The sequence below is a fragment of the Dufourea novaeangliae genome, unplaced genomic scaffold, assembly GCF_001272555.1.
Source record: "Dufourea novaeangliae isolate 0120121106 unplaced genomic scaffold, ASM127255v1 scaffold187, whole genome shotgun sequence".
NCBI classification, from domain to species: Eukaryota; Metazoa; Arthropoda; class Insecta; order Hymenoptera; family Halictidae; genus Dufourea; species Dufourea novaeangliae.
The window spans coordinates 1,041,563-1,059,965 of record NW_015374075.1 but is presented as its reverse complement, the minus strand read 5'-3'; the positions used below and the strand labels follow the sequence as shown (position 1 = coordinate 1,059,965).

The 18,403-nt window shown below is 41.2% G+C and overlaps 1 protein-coding gene across 1 annotated transcript in view; it reads left to right on the top strand.

Annotated features, from left to right (window-relative positions):
• The window catches only part of LOC107190606 (max-interacting protein 1-like), a 198,458-nt gene that overhangs the window by 123,381 nt on the left and 56,674 nt on the right, over positions 1–18,403 (top strand). Inside the window, exon 4 of the mRNA XM_015579434.1 lies at positions 2,131–2,470. Within this exon, the coding sequence (XP_015434920.1) occupies positions 2,131–2,470 (340 nt within the window). The remainder of the gene's footprint in view (positions 1–2,130; positions 2,471–18,403) is intronic.

Sequence of the window (18,403 nt, the reverse complement as noted above, 5' to 3'; positions counted from 1 at the left end):
TCGGATCCCATTATTTTTCATTTCGTGAATCCTTCAACGAACGAAAATCAGCGTCTCTGGTTTTTCGTCAAACGACCCGTGGAGAATCGATCGCCGTATTCGCCGTGTGGATTCTAATAAATCGAGAGAGGATCGACGCACACACGACTCTCGGCCGCTCCGTGTTCGGTCACGGCCACGAGCAAAAAAAAAAAAAAAAGAAGAAGCAACGTCCCTGGCGGCGATTGGAACACGAATCAATAACGAACGATCGTGATCGGCTCTCTGAATTCCCGATCGCGTGATCCGCGTCCCCTTAATTGCCGCGCAACCTCTCGATCACTCCGGATGCACGGTACGTCCTGTGTCTTCTTTAATTGAATCTAGTTGGACTATGTCTCCGATGAAGGGACGATCACACTTCGGCTGTGTCTCGTTGCCCGGCCTCGACACGATCGGACAACTAGTGTTCCCCCATTTTTATGTAGGGTAAATTCGGGACAGCTGGACCAAACTCTTAAAAATGTTTGAAAATCGAATATTTTTAGAAATAATAAATATTGCACTCAATGGTTTGTGTAATGGACGATCTTTTTTTATGACAAATTTAAGTAATTAGTGTAACACAATATATCTATATATAATTGCAGAATAAAGAAAATTAATTTTTGACCAGCTACACTCCTTTCAGTATCGGATTGGATTCAGAATAAAATAAAAAACTCGGATCCGACGAAAGTTTTATATTTTATTTTATATCAGAGAGTCATATAGATTATAAATGTACAATATTCGCAGTCTAGCCATCGGTAATACACACGGCTGCACCAACGTGTTCAGTATTACATTAAATTTCGTATAAATATTCAACGTTGCACATCGAATGTATGTATTGTAACACGAGTTTTTCGTTAAGTCACTACACGTATCTGTTCGTTCCATTAAAGCCATCATCATTCGCATTTCGATTCACGTCATCGCCCATTTGAAAATCCACGTACATTTTGAAGGATCAATTTCTCCATCCGGAAGGGTTTAAAAGCTCTCTCTCTCCCTCGTTCACCGAACGACAAAGGATATGGTGGGGGGGGGGGCGGAAACTTTTTCAAACGTACCGTAGGAAATAATATTTCCCTGCTCATTACCGCCTAATGAATGTTTCACAGAGGGGGCTGAAATTATTTAAAATTCGGCTCTGCGCGGATTGCCTTGAAGCCTCCGGTCTGGTAATTCCGGTTGTTCCGTAATTTTTCGCCTGGTTTTACGCCCCCGCGAGACTCGTGGGGATCGTTCGTCGAATTAATTCTCACGAATGGATAAACGAAAGACAGAAAGGCGGAGTTGGGTAGCTTTTGATTCTAGGACATCCAGGCTCATCCTCTTTCTCTGCTTCGGTTGCACATGTGCGCGGATAATTCAACATAAACACTAGCGTTACAACATACGTTTGTGCTATTAAATAAGAGGGAAAATTAACAAATTTTATTAATGCTTATTAAAAATTCACCTTATACATCTAAGTATATATTATGAATTTCTGAAAAATGGGGCTGTATATCTATCAACAGAAGAAAATGGCTGTCATTTAAGAGCGTTTTACTCGAAATGCAATGTTCAAAATCGGTACCAGAAATATTTAAAAGACTACCGCAGTGATCAAACTTTGTAGTAATATTCTTACGACTAAAATCTAGTAGTTGAAAAGTATTCGCTAGAAGTATATTCGCGTGTAAAGTATCATTTTTTAAAGAAAGTGGGCTTAATATACTCTGACTGGGGTCCAGACATACAAGTTGATACACAAACTAGCACTCAACATACCTATCCTTCCAATCCTAACTCTTCCGAACAATACATTCTCCACGCGAAAGAAACTGATCATCCCCAGACCTCCCCAGAACACCAATCGCATCCGTACAAACTTCCATCCCAGAGATCATCCTCAAACCCCTGCGATATCCAGGTATATACCTCTCAGGCGTGTTCGTCTGGACCTGGTCGTCTGGATGATTCCCAGCCACGCTATCGATCCGAAGGGACGACGCAACAACACCATCACGTAGTAACACACACACACACATACACAGAAACACATTCTGTAGCCTCGGGGTGCACCGCATAATCGACGCCGTTTCCGTTTGGTTGTTTCAGAGCCTGGAGGAGCGTGAACGCAAGCACGCGGTGCACAAGGAACAGCTGTCTCGCGAGCAAAGGTTCCTCAGGCGACGGCTGGAGCAGCTGACGAGCCAGACGGGCATTCACGGGCTCCACGAGCTACACGAGCTACACGGGCTCCATGGGCTGAGCTCGAGCGCGCCGACCGGTTCGTCATGCGGCCCTGGATCGGCCGCGGCCGCTGCCACCGCGGCGTTACTCTCGAAACGGCGCAGCGTGTCCGAGTGCTCGCTCGGCACCGCCTCTTCCACCAGCTCCACGGCCAGCTCCAGGAACTCCGACAGGTCTGCGGGCAGTCCATCCGTCTCGGAGTCCGGTGAGTACTACACCTATTTTATTCCCCTGTTGTTTGTAGCTAACGTGGCAGATGATGAACGGTTCCAGGCCAGCATTGCTACTGTACTGGGTTCAAGAAGACTGATGATCGTATTGGTACCAGCGTGGTATCATTACAAATATGGGTGGGAGGATTTTATCTTAGAGGATTTTTTTACCATTTTCGCGGCAATCTGTAGACTGGAAAATGTGAGAAGGAAAGGAGAGGGAACAGTTTCGTCCTGGGCCTGCTAGTGGACTCGTCAGTATCTTAGACGCAGGGATATACGATGGTCGGTTAAGGACGTATATATACGAACGAGGAAGGCTTCGGGTACTTGCGGGAAAGGTGTCAACTCGGTGGACCTCTGGTGGCGAATGTAGGAGGTAGTGCCGCCACACCACTATAGTACTACCTAAGTTTTATTCCCTAAGAGATGGAAATCCAGCAAGTACTAATGCGTTTGTTGCGTCTTGGATGTAGTGGAACTAGGCGGTGACTATTGCTAAAGCTCATAGTGTTTGCATGACCGCCATATTTCCAGAGATATGGGTTAGATTTTATTTTATAGGGTCTTTGACCAGTAGATTGCTGTTCAGGCCTTACTTGCAGATCAGAATCTGATAAATACTATCGTATTCATTGCACCTTGTGTGCAGTCAGAGCGAAGGAAGTTGGGGGTCGCTATCGTCGTTGGGTTTGAGGACGTAGACTGTTATCTTTATACCGTGTTAGTACGAGCACTGGGTTCAGCCAGAAGCATAGGGTCGCTAGATTTTGTCTTGTAGGATCTTTGACCGGTACAGTGCTGACCAAGCGTTACTAGCGAGTAGAGTGGGATTACCGTGCTACGACTCCGTTATCCAGGTAGCTAAAACCCGTATACCCGTGCTAGAAACTGATATTTCCATCGAAATGAGCACTTCGTTGGGGAAAACACACGAAAGATAGATCCTGTTTTAGTAGACAGTACTACGCTAGTGGAAAATAGCGTCCTAGTAAAACGAATCGTTAATTTCACTTAGAAGGAAACATCCGAAATCGATAATCGCCGATTTTTATTCCTGTTTCCTTCTTTGGATCAATCTGTCGATATGGTGAGTAGGTTTAACTCACGAGCTTATAGAGAGTTCGTAAGTAGAACTTTTAAGTTATATAATTCCCAGAATACTGTTACCATTTAATCTTTCCATATATAATATTTAGTTGAATCTTTGCGTGTAAAATGCTACAGACACCAAGCGAGGGGGATTACCTTTGCCGGTGGAATTGTAAGGGATTTAGCATGTAGTAGAATACAGAGAATCATGGTAGATTTTATTCATTTCGATGTAATAGGATTAAACGTAGAATAGGAGAGACTGGAGTGGGAACAAAGGATGGGGGTCGGTAGAAAGTTTACAGATATACATAGTTTATGAAAGGAGTAAATGCCAGGGCGAAGATAACGGTTTGCGGATGGGAATTGGAGTCGTAGTGCTCTTAACGACCCGGATGATCCTAGAATTTAAACCCGCAAACAAAAGTGTATTAATTTGTTAACCGGCACAGTTCTCGATCGAGAACTTTCCCTGGTTGGATTGTGACAAATATCTTAATTATTTCTGGTAAAAATAAAATTCCACGCCAAATCCAGGTGAAATTAGGGGGGGGTTTAAGTCATCATTTTTCTGTTATCATATTTGTTTAAAAAATACAGGCCGCCGAAGTTTACGATTTTTGCCTATTTTCGTAGAACCACGATGTACTTAAAAATTTATATCTCAGAAACTATTTATCGTATCGAGTTCGTTCTTCGATTATTTAAATCTAGAAGAATTGCCCTACTATAATAATTTTGTTATACAAAAAATTAACGTTTTAATATAGAAAATTATAAACAAATTCTTTGAATGACCCTATAAGAACAAGCGACTTATACTTCTTCTTAATGTAAAATTCTTCGACTATTTTGTTCCATCTCGATGCCAAAAGACCATAGGATTAAATCCAATGAGGGGGATCTCGGCTGGACGAGACAAGTGATATTCCCCCGACTACCGAACACGAACAAAGTAAACAAGTTGCTTGGCAGAGTGTCGAGGCTGTGCGATACTCGGCTCGTGCAAAAGAGGATCGCGTGGAAAGAAACGATTTCGAGGTGTTAATCTTGGATCTTGGAGACCCGTCGCGATCACAGGAGGCACGGTCTTTGCGTCACGGCATTCTACCGCGATCATATTTATCGATCCTGCGGGTAGAGTACGGTCGTGTGAACAACGACGTTTACTTCATCGTGACAACGAGGGACACGACGTTTCGATCAAAAAGTTCTTGGACTTTTCATTTATTTCAGAAAATATTTATTCATCAATATCTATATAATCGTCATCAAAGTAGTCCCCATCGGATATAACACACCTATGCCAACGTTTTTTCCAATCCTCGAAACAATTTTGAAACGCACCTATCAACATTTAATTAAAATCTAAATTATACGACGAAGATACCTTATTATTGTACACCTTTCAGTGTTTAAATAATATCGTTTGTCACCCAATTTTGCATGCCTCCCGTTTTATATTTATTATTGCAAAATTGACGTGCAGGTATCCCACGGAATCGCGGTTCCAATTAGAGTCGAGATTATGTCACGAAATTATTTATGTGCTTGCAAGTTCTTTGAAATATGACCTTGTCGTACAATTTCATATCCCCCTGTTTGTTGGCGGAATTTGTAATTGCAAAATTGCCATGTAAATGTCCACGGAATCGCGGTTCCAATTAAAATTGAGATTAGGTGACGAAGTTAGGTGTCCCCGTGGCGCGGCACGCGGCTCCCCCGAATAATGTATCGCGGAAGGTGTCAGAGAATATCTGCCGTGGGGCTAATACTCTGTAACTTTCTTTTCTAATTACCGCGGAAGTTGCCGGCCGCGGTTCATTTAAATATTCTCTGTTTACAAATGCGCCGGTAATCAGCGATCGCACATCCGAGGGACGACCGCGCGAAATTCCACGGGACAGAACTTATTTCGCGGTGGGGAAGTTGAATCCTTGCATATCAATATTTAATTTAACTTTATAATTAGCCAGGCTCCTCCTCCTCGGTTCGTTTAAGAACCACCTGAATCGATGCCTGGCTCTCCCTACCACCGGACCCACGAGGACTCCGTGGGATTCCCGTCGAACCTCGGGTTTATCGACACGACGAAACAAAAGAAACATTAATTCAGAACGTGTACAATATTCCTTTATTCTTCAGTTTCTGTCTGGTAACTTGTAATACTCTTCTAGGTACCTATTTACCAACTACGATCTCCTTGTTGCATTCTACAGAGGCTGTTTCGTTCAATTTTACTCGAAACGTTATTTACCATTATTGTAGTTGATGGAATAAGGTGTTTAAAATATACTTTATTAATAATAATAATACACGTATTCTAGCAAAGACTGTCTTTTGTTTGAAAAAGCAAAACTGTCTATTAGCTCTTGACGGTGGCTCTGTTCGTGACATTCCTGGGTCCCTTCTTCAAGTGGGGGTGGAATAAAAATCCAGGCTAAGGGAACGACTGTATTCCATGCTTGTAGAGCTCTGTCTCAGGGCGCATATTATCGGTGGATTCCAACAGTAGTTGTAACGAGTTTCTTGTAAAACAATCGAAACTTTTATCGTTAACTTCGAAGTCATTTAGTTTAGAATATAATAGTGTACAAATGATATTAAATCCCGTCGATTTGTCGTCACTTGACGAAATTCACTGGGGGCCCGGGGAGGACATATTTTTACGATTCCTCAGCAGAAATCGTTACGTATCCACGAATCTCCTGCTGTCGGTAGGAACCATCTGAGTCAGCCCGTTAGCAAACTTCCGGCTCGTTCTCTGTCGCTTATGAAGTTCTGCTACGTAAGATCCGAGGGAAGGGTTTTCGAGGGTGGCGGAGAGAGAAAGAGAGGGTCGGGCTTCGACGAAGTTGGAGCTCTCTCGCGTGTGGGGCCAACCGATAAAAACTTGTACGCGGCGACGTGTCCCGTCGACGATCGACGATCGTCCAACTCGAGAGGATCCCTCTTTCCCGTTGATCCGTGATTCGCCGAAATGAAGTTCCCGTGTCCTCTTCACATTTTCTTTTTTTTTCTGATAAAGGTATGACTGGGCGACGTTATCTCGAGGGACGAAAACTGTCGAATCTGGGGAATTTATATAAGATTGAAAGGACTCGACGATTTTCGAAATGACGGATTAGCGTTTTTTCTGAATGGTTTATCATTTTTTTTTTATTGCACTGGTGTCAGAAGCCTCAATGACGATTTAGATGGTACACTTTGGATGTGCAACTAGAGATGGGATAAAGTATATTACAAGTTGGTTCGTAGAAGTTATTCTACAAGTAGAATGTTTGAAATTTTTTTCCATGAAAATAGAAATTCAGAACGACCTACTTGCGAAGGATTAACAATGAAAAAGTAGGGTCTGAAGTACCCCCCACTGGTTTCTATCGGTCGACCACATCGTCTTCAGTTGTTCTCGACTGATGTTATTCTAATCGCAAACACCTTTGTTTTTGTTACCTTCCTGTCCGTGACTGTGGGTTTCGAGTAACGTTTTCTTAGTTCGATGGCAGTCGTCAACGCGAACGGATCAGGCGTCGCGAAATAGTCCTCGAATAAGAGCCTCTTTCTTTCTTTTTGCAATATTAATATAATTATATCAGAGTTTTAGTTTAATTTAAGTTAGTTTATTTAGTGTAAATTCTGTGCGCGTGTTGTGCTTTTTTCTGGTCTCAGGCTTGCATTTATTACACATCACTTTTTCAAGTTTTTTTGGCTGCAAGGTAAAGGTGTATTTATTCTCAGCAACACTCTACTTTCCTTAACTCGTAATTCACTGTAGTCGATACAGAGTCCCAATTCAACTAAAATCCACTAACAGATGATACAAATTAAATTTATAGTGACAGATCTATCAATAGACTGCAGATCTTATACATTTAAAAATTATTTTTAAACAATATATTAACAGTCTACTCAGTTAAAATGAGTAATAAAATGTTTTCCGTTTACTTTGAAGGGGTTAATAAATGTCCCACTTGCTTCATCATTTCCACAGAAGAAGTTGTCAAAGGTAGCTTTCATTTTTATGCTCCAAAGTAGGGTAACCCCTTAGCAGCGTCGTGCAACCAACACCATTGAGAATTTAGTGTCTCCGAAGGTGGTTCCAGCAGGCCAGGAATCGATAGGACGTTAAATGTGTCCTGTCGCGTCGCGGCGAAATAAAATGATAACTTTTCTACGCGGGTGCTTTCTATCGCGGCAGCGAGTCTCGGATAACGCGTCCCGCAGGGAGGAATGAAATGCATCCTCTATCGGTGGCCCCACGCGGAGTTTACGAGGTACCTTACGCGGGGAAAGATACCGTGCCTCCTATCGAATTTTGCCTGATTTCAATCTCCGAAGAACGCCCGCGAATCTAACGGGGAATGGGAAAACGGCGAAAACCAATGAAGATCGAGCCGGGACGATAAGTCGCCACTGGGAACGCTTCGAGGACCGTTTAAAGTTTCCGTGCGATCCTCTTTTCTTTCTTCTCGGGCCTTCGTGAAACCGGTGTCGCCTCGAACCGACATTTGAAATATGTTATCGTAAATTAGATTCAACCTTTAGAGTCAATTTTCGTCGCCGGGGCTATGCTCCCCCGATGGATCAGAATGGTACACACACCTGGAATCTGGTATTCAGATCTCTGTTCTTTCTATTTTGTTTGGTTTAAAATGTGATGTTTTGTTAATACTTGTTGATAGATAATTAGTAGGTGTAACGATAAATTATTCATTATTTCGCGAATTTGGTACTATATTTTTGTGGATGGCAAATACCTGTACTGTTTCGTTTATATTAGGTATACAAATTAATTCGTGGCCTTTTCATAGATTTGTTGTTTATTTACAAAAAACCGAAATACATATTTACGCAGTTTCTGAGGCAATTAGCGAATCCTCTCTCGAAAATATGATGGCGATTTTGTGTCAATAATTAATTGTGAAGGTCAGGAATTAATTTTTGCACCTAATATTAATAATAATTTTCCATGAGTCAGTGCTGTTTTAAGTCGGTTATAATATAAACAATTACTACAGACCAATGAAAATTCAAAACAGTGGTTTCCACGAAGCAGTAAATTTTTCTCTAGAATTGTTTCAATTATAATACTACCAACAATTACCTCAGACCATTGAAAATGAAAGATATAAACCCTGAAAGGAATAGAATTATCTCCAAATATTGTCGCCTTCTCTAATTCCAAGTCGTTCGAGTAGGAACACGGCACGAAGTCGTTCGATGGCGTAGCTTACAAGATGGCCGCCGTTTCCGTAGGGTATCATTAAAGCGTGAGCATCCGATGATCGACTGGCTTCCTTGTATCTCGGCGAACGTCCCGGAAATGCATTCGCCGGTGCATGATATATTGCGCGAGACGACCAGAACTGGAGGGGGATGAGGGAGGATCGGGTTAAAGAAAAAGGAGGTCGGTCCGGCCCCAGGGTTAAGGGGTGCGACGTGGACGAAACGAGGGTGAACCGTTAAAATTGATGATCCCGCGGGAATAGCCCGGGCGAAGCACTTATCATAAGTCACGCGTGCCACGCCGGAGATTTTTCGAATTCCTTCAGGAATTTCGCTCGAAATTCTCGGCTGTCTTTCTCTCTCTTTCTGCTTCCTTCCGGAATCGCCATTGACCAACGATCCCTTTTACACGACAGAATTAATTCCGTAGAGTATACAGGGTGTTCCAAAATATCTTCGACTACCGGAAATGAGGGGTTCCTGGGACGATTTAAAATAAATTTTTCCTTAACGAAAATGTTATCCGAGGATTTGTTAACGAGATATTAATGGAAAAAAGTTCGACCAATCAGAGCACGAGTCTTCCGGCTGAACTCCTGCAGTAGCGTCGGCTACGCGCTGCGATTGGTATGTCGGAAAAGAAAATTTTCCTGTGTGTGTTAGCGAACGAAATATTAATTCGAATATTCGTATAATATAATCGACTGACACGAGAATCTACATAATCATCTCTACATTGTACCACTAAAAACCCGTCAGAAAGAACGGCTTTTAAAACCTCTACCGTAAAACGTTAAATTACCGAACAGATTTTCCCCTCGAAATTTACATAACAAAGAATACGAATTTCCAACGATGTATAAAAGAATCTGAGCAGAGGAGTTCTTAAAGCGTAGAAACAGCGTGGACAAGAATCTCCGGCGGGTATAGTTTAATCGAAAGTCATTAAGGGACGGGCAATTAACGGGACATTCGGACCGCGGCCGGAAATGGGACGCGGCGTCGGAATAGAAACGAAAGGAAGGAACGAAACGAAACGAAACGAAACTTACTCTCGAAACGACGAGCCCCACCCGTGGGTATAAACCCACCCCCTCCACCCCCTACGAATTACCTTCGAGCCCCGGCGGTAGTACACTCAGCTACGTGAGTTTCCGGCCACGAAATTATTTTATAACTCCCGGCGAACTTTTCCAGAGCTTCTCTTCCACTTCCCTGTTCATCCACCCCCTCCCCTTTGGTCCACCCACCCCACTCATCGGGACCGTTTTCTCGGCCTTGCACGCTATTTAGGTCAGAGTGCTTCTACATTTTCCACTCGGGATTTTTTCGTGTCTGTCATTATTGTACACGACGAATATTAACGCTAAAACGTTACGGGAATATTGATTTTTCTATATAATTGTACGCTCATTTTAAAAGTGCGTCATATTCTGTCGGCCCACAGTGTGACCAACCCCTTTATAAAATTGAGAGAAAATTTATTTACCAGGGAAGTTTTTTCTATAAAAAAAATATTAGTATAACTTCTGTCTGCTGTGAATATGTTAAAGAACTATTTAATGTTGCAAATAGTCAACAGTTACACGGAGATAAAAATTTGCATAATTATCATTACGTCAGATAACGTACGTACCTAAGTTTAAACTAAGGGTTCAAAGTTTTATTTCATTCTGACACTTTGACTTGGGTATTATTTATTATAGGTAGACAGGTCCTTTACTCGGAAGTTGGGAATTAATACACACAATATAATGTTTGATGGAATCAATTTGCTCGAGGTCCGTGAAGTTCACGAAGTTCAGAGTAACGAGGACACTGACAGATGCTGGATCGTACTCTCTTGATCCTGTTAAAGAGAGGATTCTATCCTTATGGAAGTTTTATGGCAACTAGTCCGGCCGACAAAGTGTTAATTCACACAGCTCGTCGCGAAGTTCCGGAAGTTCCTCTCCCTTAGTTAATCTTCGAATCACTCTGGTTTAGTAATGACACGTCTTCCAAAACTTCGGTTTTCGCTGCCAAGTATTCGCATAAATAAAAGATGGCAGCGTTTGAAGTGTCGGGAGTTTCCGTGGCTCGGAACTTCGAATTTCGTACTTCGTGATAGTCTTCCTGGAAATTAAAAAAATATCTCAGACTTCCTTGCATTTTAATTGGAATCTTCCATTTACCTTCTCTTGAAGCCCTGCAATCTTCCTGGTCCAAAGGCTCCACAAACCTAGTCTAAATTATTCTACAAAAACGCTCGTATTTTCGAAAGAAGCTCTTGGAATCGAAGTTAGACGCGTAAGCGTAATTACAAAAAAACCTATTAACTATCTTATCAACAGATTGCAATAAAACTTGCAACATATATGCAAATAACATAAATCTTTGTAACGTATTTATTAAAGTTTCATAGCAATCCCAGATTTAAAATAATAGGTCAAATAATGTTATTTCAAACGTGATCATAAGCATGGAAATAATTGTGAAATGAAAGTAATATCATTTCAAAAATGCCGAATGTTCTTGTATCTCCTGGATTTCGAAAAAAACTTTCGTTATAAATATCACTGTAATCGTAGGATCGCCATGGAAATAATTGTGAATGAAAGTAATATAATTTCAAAAATGCCGAATGTTCTTGTATCTCCTGGATTTCGAAAAAAACTTTCGATAAATATCACCGTAATCGTAGGATCGCCATTATGGTTGTCTGGGGTCTTCCGATTTCTCATAAAAAAACCGGAGGGGTTTGAGAGCTCTGTGTCTCGGGTCGGCTGCCCTTCCGCGAAAGGAGTTTCCATTATTCCCCGGTGATAATTTACTTCCCGCTATTCCGCACCTTATTAGCGTTATCTTCTCGACTAGGCCGCTGGCACGCAACACGGTCGCAGTTCATTAACCCTTTGACCGTGCAATTGTTTTCAACGGAGAGCGGTGATGCGTTCTCCCTCCCGACTCCTTCGCGTTCGGAGGCTTCCATCCAGCGGAACTGTATCGTAATTACACCTACAATTACGCTGCTGGATTACCACATTTCCACGTATCAATTTGCAACATCGTTTCCGCGGAAATGTGGAAAATTTCGCTGTCGAAGGTCACGTGAGCTCGGTGAGCACGCTTGAAACACACAGCTCTTTGGTTGAACGTCTTTATACATTCTTAACCACCATACCTAGTACACCCACGAGCAAACTCGGCTATCGTTAGGGAAAAAAGTGGCATAGGGAAAAGGCCTTCTACCATTTGAACTCGGAAGTTTCTGAAATTTATGCCAAATTACTATGCATTTTAAAATTTATTTCAGTACTTGAAATAAATTTACCAAGTAGGTCCTTATCTTACGTCACTTTTTCTCTTAGTGGAAGCCGAGTTTGCTCGTGGGTGTACACACAGCGAAAAGAACAAGACAAAGACTTAGTTCACAACCCAGTACCTAAAAAAGTTCTAAAAATTTCGCAAGACCCCAATATTTCCTAAGAAAATTATTTAAAGGAATCCACATTTTCAGTCGTCAAACGACTCTTCAAGAAAATAATCAGTCACCCAATTTCCTCAATTGCTCCCACCTGGGAGTGTCGTAAAATACCGAGCAATTCAACCCCTAATCGCAGGGAATAGTGGTTTAGGGGTGGATTTATGAACCACGAGAAAAACCTGTTCGACGTTACGGACGGACGTCATTTCCTCGTTCGCTAATTTTTGCCGGGCTTCCAATCCTTTCAGAGGCTTCGTGTCGCCGCCGAAAACAAGCAGCGATACACATCACCCTAACGCGATTAACCCTCAAATTTTGCCGTTAAGGGGATTACCGACCGGTGCCACGAGACGGAAGGAGGCTTCGGCCGCCACGTGCCGCGGACGCTGTTTCGGGGCTAACGGCACACACCGGGCCAACTTTTGCCGTATTGCGAAAACGAAAACGGGTGGCGCGCTGCCATTAAACGGCCGTTTACAACGAACTTTATCCGTTTCCCCCTCCCACACCTCTATCCCAGTAGAAACTACGATATGATGGGCGTGTGTGTACTCCTGGGAACTTCCGGCGACGATCCTCGTACATATTCTGTTTCTTCGAATTCGATCCTCTTGAAATATGCTTTCTGTGCCTTGTACATGGTGTGAAAGAAGCGTTAACCGTTGGGTTTTTAAATGATTTTTTAACGCTGCGCAACGCCCGGACCCTTAAATTGTTATTTTAGGAAGTTTATTAAAAAAGGTTCTATAAGATTAGTATCGAAGAATTAGTATAAAGGAAGTACCAAATTATTAGGTAGTTTTATTTATTAATATAATGTATTATTCTTACGTTTATTTGACAAAAGGTACGAAAGTCGTAAGTGATTAATAGTTTTCTTAGAAGTATTCAACAGGGCAGAGTTGTCAAGAATAATACCTGAATACAGAACATTTTTTTGTAACTTAAATATATACATATAGTATATATGTATATTTTTATAATAGAATAATATGAATGTTATACCACATATCAGAATGTATCACTTCCTAGTAATTCGTTCGAAGTTGTTCACGTTGATCCAAAGAATCATCCTGCACGCGCAACAAGATATTATTTAGGCGCAAAAAGAGATTCGTCGTTTCGACGACTGAATCGAAAAGGAAAATGCATTTCTGTTCCGTCCCTTGCTGGATGGAGGAAAACCGACCGCTCCGAGCAGAAACAATCGATGTCAGTCGATTAAACCTTGCTCGAGAGGCGGGCACATTCGATCCGGATAGGATATCGGCTCGATTACGTAGCAATTCCCTCGGGAGGTGGCGAAGGGGGCGCGTTTACGGTCTCGGGGATGCGGGACCGGAAAGCGAAAGTAATGCAGACCGTCGAAACGAAGACGATTTCCTGGGGAAAAAAAGAAATGCGAAAAATCGCGAATTGCGTCCACTTCCTCTAAACCGTAAGTCTGTAAGAAGCTTATCGGTTTTATTATCGAAAGAATAGTTTTTCGTCAAGAATTGATAGATAATTCCTGACAATGAATCAGTCTATTCTACTGAATTTGAATCAGTCTATTCTCTTTAAAATATTTCACCGTGCATTACAGATGTAAAGATTACCGAAAATTATGGATTGTAAATTTTTCTGTACAGCAGTTTTGTCATTATATTTTATATAACTTATAGTAGTTTTATTATCGTAGGAATATGTTTTATGAAAAACTGATTAGTATTCCGTTTCGAACGATCGATCGTCCATACGAACAATGTCATCCCGAAAACGGGTTCCCATCCCTAAACAAGCAGCTTCACCCCCTTCCAGTAAAACGAAGATTATTACGCCGCCAGCAAATTGGCCGCTCGCGGCAGCTAATTGCGAGCGAGTCAGGTACAATGAGGGCAACGTGACGCGCACGCGGCATTACGTCAATGGCTCGCTCTTAATTATGAGCCGCGAGAGCACCTCCGTGTTCGATCTCATTCAAACCAGATTGTGAACTGGGGCTCCCTTGGCAATCCCTCCATCCCCCTCCTTTTTCGTGCACATCTTCGACGAGGGAAATCACGTCCTCGCGACGAACGTCGATGATGCCTTGATCGAACGTTCCGTCCTGAATGACGGTTTACGCCGTGAATTTTAATAATAATGATATTAATATGAATTTATTTAGGGGAAGTCCCTTTTGTTAGATGAACGTGTAATGGTAAATTACAGGATATAAGTGCAATAAACAATATTGTACAGTATAAGTATAGCATAAAATGAGTAGAATATAGAGTATTAGAGTGTAGAGTCGTACGTGTATAGGAATTTTAATAATAATGATAATAATATGAATTTATTTAGGGGAAGTCTCTTTTGTTAGACGAACGTGTAATGGTAAAGCACAGGATATAAGTGCAATAAACAATATTGTACAGTATAAGTATAGCATAAAATGAGTAGAATATAGAGTATTAGAGTGTAGAGTCGTACGTGTATAGGAATTTTAATAATAATAATAATAATATGAATTTATTTAGGGGAAGTCCCTTTTGTTAGGTGAACGTGTAATGGTAAATTACAGGATATAAGTGCAATAAACAATATTGTACAGTATAAGTATAGCATAAAATGAGTAGAATATAGAGTATTAGAGTGTAGAGTCGTACGTGTATAGGAATTTTAATAATAATAATAATAATATGAATTTATTTAGGGAAAGTCTCTTTTGTTAGACGAACGTGTAATGGTAAAGCACAGGATATAAGTGCAATAAACAATATTGTACAGTATAAGTATAGCATAAAATGAGTAGAATATAGAGTATTAGAGTGTAGAGTCGTACGTGTATAGGAATTTTAATAATAATAATATGAATTTAATTGTGGGAAGTCCCTTCTGTTGCATGAAAGTGTAAAGGTAAATTACAGGATATAAGTGCAACAAACACTATCATAATATGAATAAAAAAATACAGGGTTCCATTTAAAAAAATGAACTTGACTTTGATATCTCCCCCACTACTACACTTATAGAAAAATTATTTACACCACGTAATGTCCCCCTTTGTACCAAACAACTTTTGTACCGACAATTTTTTTAATAACTTTAATCCTTCGTGAGATATTCCACCGTTTCCAGTCAAACGAAACACCCTGTATATCAGTCTGATAATTTCACAATAACGATGCTACAGTCTGAATCTTAAAGGGTTAATAATATAACTGTACAGAAATGATCCCCAACCACCCAAATATCGAACTCACGTTTCCACTCGACATTACAGTCATTTTTTCCTAAAGAGTGCACTCGTCACAACATAATTTCCCTAGGAGTGTAGCGTCTGTTCCGCTCTCGTTCCTTGCTACTTTCGACGTCCATTTTCTCCTGGAACGCGTCGAGAGAGTGGAAGAGAGGGGATGGCCTGTCAAAGGAGAGGAACCGTTAGGCATCGAGCAGTCCCTCCACCCCTTTCACCGATAGGATTGCGAAGTGATCGAATTGACATTCAATCTGGATCGAGAGCGGCTCAGCGGGAAGTTTACACTGGATCCCGATCCAGCCACACCGGGATTCGGTTGAAGGGCCGACGCCGACGGTACAAACGCGATCGGGAAACCCGTTACGGGGGTTCCCCACCGCACGCCACGATAACGAGTGTGTTCCCTTGGTCGTAGTCCCCACTTACCCCACCACCCACCCCAGGGAAAACGTTCCTTTTCTTATCCAAGCGTTGTTTCTTCGAGGAGGAGGTGGAAGGGGCGACGACTTCCACCTATTGTTCGACCACTCGGGATGCAGTGACGCGTGCGAAACACGCGGGTGACAATGACGCCTCGATCCTCTGTTTGCTGTAGTTCACGTGGGGTACGATCTAGCCATTCCTCGGATAATAATTAGAGTGGATGTTTGCTGTGATCAAGTATACACACAGTCTATTGAGATGCGCAACGGGTAGCCTTGAAGCTTGCTTTTCTTCGGTGTATTGACAGAGTTTAACAAGAAATTAATATCATTCTGAATACTTCTGTTAACACTAGATCTACGAAACCAGTCAGAATGACTGGTTAGAATGTTCTTATATTGGTGATTAAAATTTAACAACACTTTTCTTAGTTTTTTCGCAACTTTCATTGCAATATATAAATGAAGAAATTAGTAAATTTATATATTTAAATATTTTCAGAAGTTTGTCATGTTTATCGATCCGATAGAAAAAGGTGTACGTTTATTGTCGGTAGTTCTAGTGTTAATACGTCCGACCATTTTTCTAAATTTCTAATTGTAATCAATACTGAAGATAGTATTGTATTATTTTGTTTTTCTACAAAGGTATATAAAGAGTGAATTAAAAATCTAGTCGAAAGAGTTTTCTTCATGAGAAACTGCCTTCAAAGGACTATCAAACGAGGTAGAAGTTTCTGTGGGTGTGTCCGAATACTACAGACTTATTCTCCTCACAAAAGGCAGACTTTCTACTTGTCTACCTTGTTGAGCTGGATGCACTTTCTCTCGGGTAATTAATTCCTCTGTTAAAGTATTACAGAGAATCTACCGTGTGCCATACAATTAACTTCCACGATGTATACAGGTTGTCTACAAAATTTAATAATTTCAACCATTTCATGCTTCTCCTTCAGACTTTCTACGTTATAAAAGTTCTTTAAAACATTACAAAATGTTCCTCTACAGATCTATTTATTAAAAAAAAAATTGTCCTTTTTCTATAAATGACAATTATATCTTTCACCGAAATATTTCGAATTTTCTTTAAGAAAAGCTTTTCTAGTCATTGTTCGTCGATAAAAGGAATTCAGTAAATCGTACGCGTCGCTTACGCAATACCAATATTTTCCACCGTTTTTCCACGCCGATAAAAAGCGGAAAAATATTCACAGCTATTTTCCCGTCGATCCTTTTTTCCTCCGATCCTTCCCCCCTCCCTTTTTTTCTCCATCGATTCTATTCACATCTCCGGTCCGCGCGTACCATTCAACGAACGTTCCTCCTGCCGGTTTTATTCATTTCCTCGGATCGCGTACACCATTCAACTAACCCTTTGGTCCACCTGTACCGCGATACCATTCAACCGGCTGCACTTTCACCTCCGTCACTCGAGGAGAGTACACGCTGTTTCAATTATTCTTGGCTCTCGCGACTCGAAAACATTTTACAGTCTCGACGACTAAAATCATTCGGATTAATGGTTTGTACCGGGCTCCAAGTGATCCTTGTCGTTCGTGGATGGTTAGTTTCAAAGATCGGCAAAAGATATAGAAAAAGTATTTCGCTATTTCTAATTGATTAATCGTGGAAATAATTTCTTTTTGAACGAGTAGAAATTTTGAAAAAAATTATTCAATCTCATTAACTGTTAAAATGTCGGGATGATGTTTTTCACTGTGTATTATTCGAATAAAATTGTACCCAACTCTGAATGGTTTATCGCAAGAACGATAAGGAACATATAGAGATAATAATAATATCATTATTCCTCCGAGGTTTTCATGGATTAATGTGCTTAAAGTAAAATTGTGGAAATACTAAGGGGTCCTAGGCGCATAAACTTCCAAATGAATCTTTCTATGTACCTAACGTCTCGACCTGGTCAGATCCGTCAAAAGAACATACAGAAAAACAGAATTGAATAAAATATCCGACAAGAAATGCATCTTCCGGTTTCAAGGGTGAGGATAAGAGGAGGACATCTCGAAAGATGTAGCCTCCTTAGTGTACCGGTGACACTCGACGGCGGAATTAACTTTTAAGGCTGTGGACAGTGATTTATCGGCGTCCCCGTTTCGAAGGTTTTCCATTCTGCAAGGTGAATGCAATGCACTCATCGATTATCGTACACGTTGCTCCCGTTGTCACGCGGTGCTTCATTCGGTCAACAATGCTCCCTACACGTACTTTGCCTGTTATTGATCACCCATTTGTCACGTACCCGTTGTTTTTCCTCCCACGTTTTTAGCTCCACTTTTTTTCTATCTCGTTTTTTTCGTTCATCATCCCCGGCGTGACGTCACTTTGACACAACCAGGGGGAAAAATCTGTCGCATTAAAACGACCAGACTGTTTACAGATGTACCGGGATTCGTGTGCATTTTTTGGTTTTTTAATACGATGCAATCTTCTTTAATGGAATTAAATTTCACGGTTTTGATAGCGTGGGTCTGTT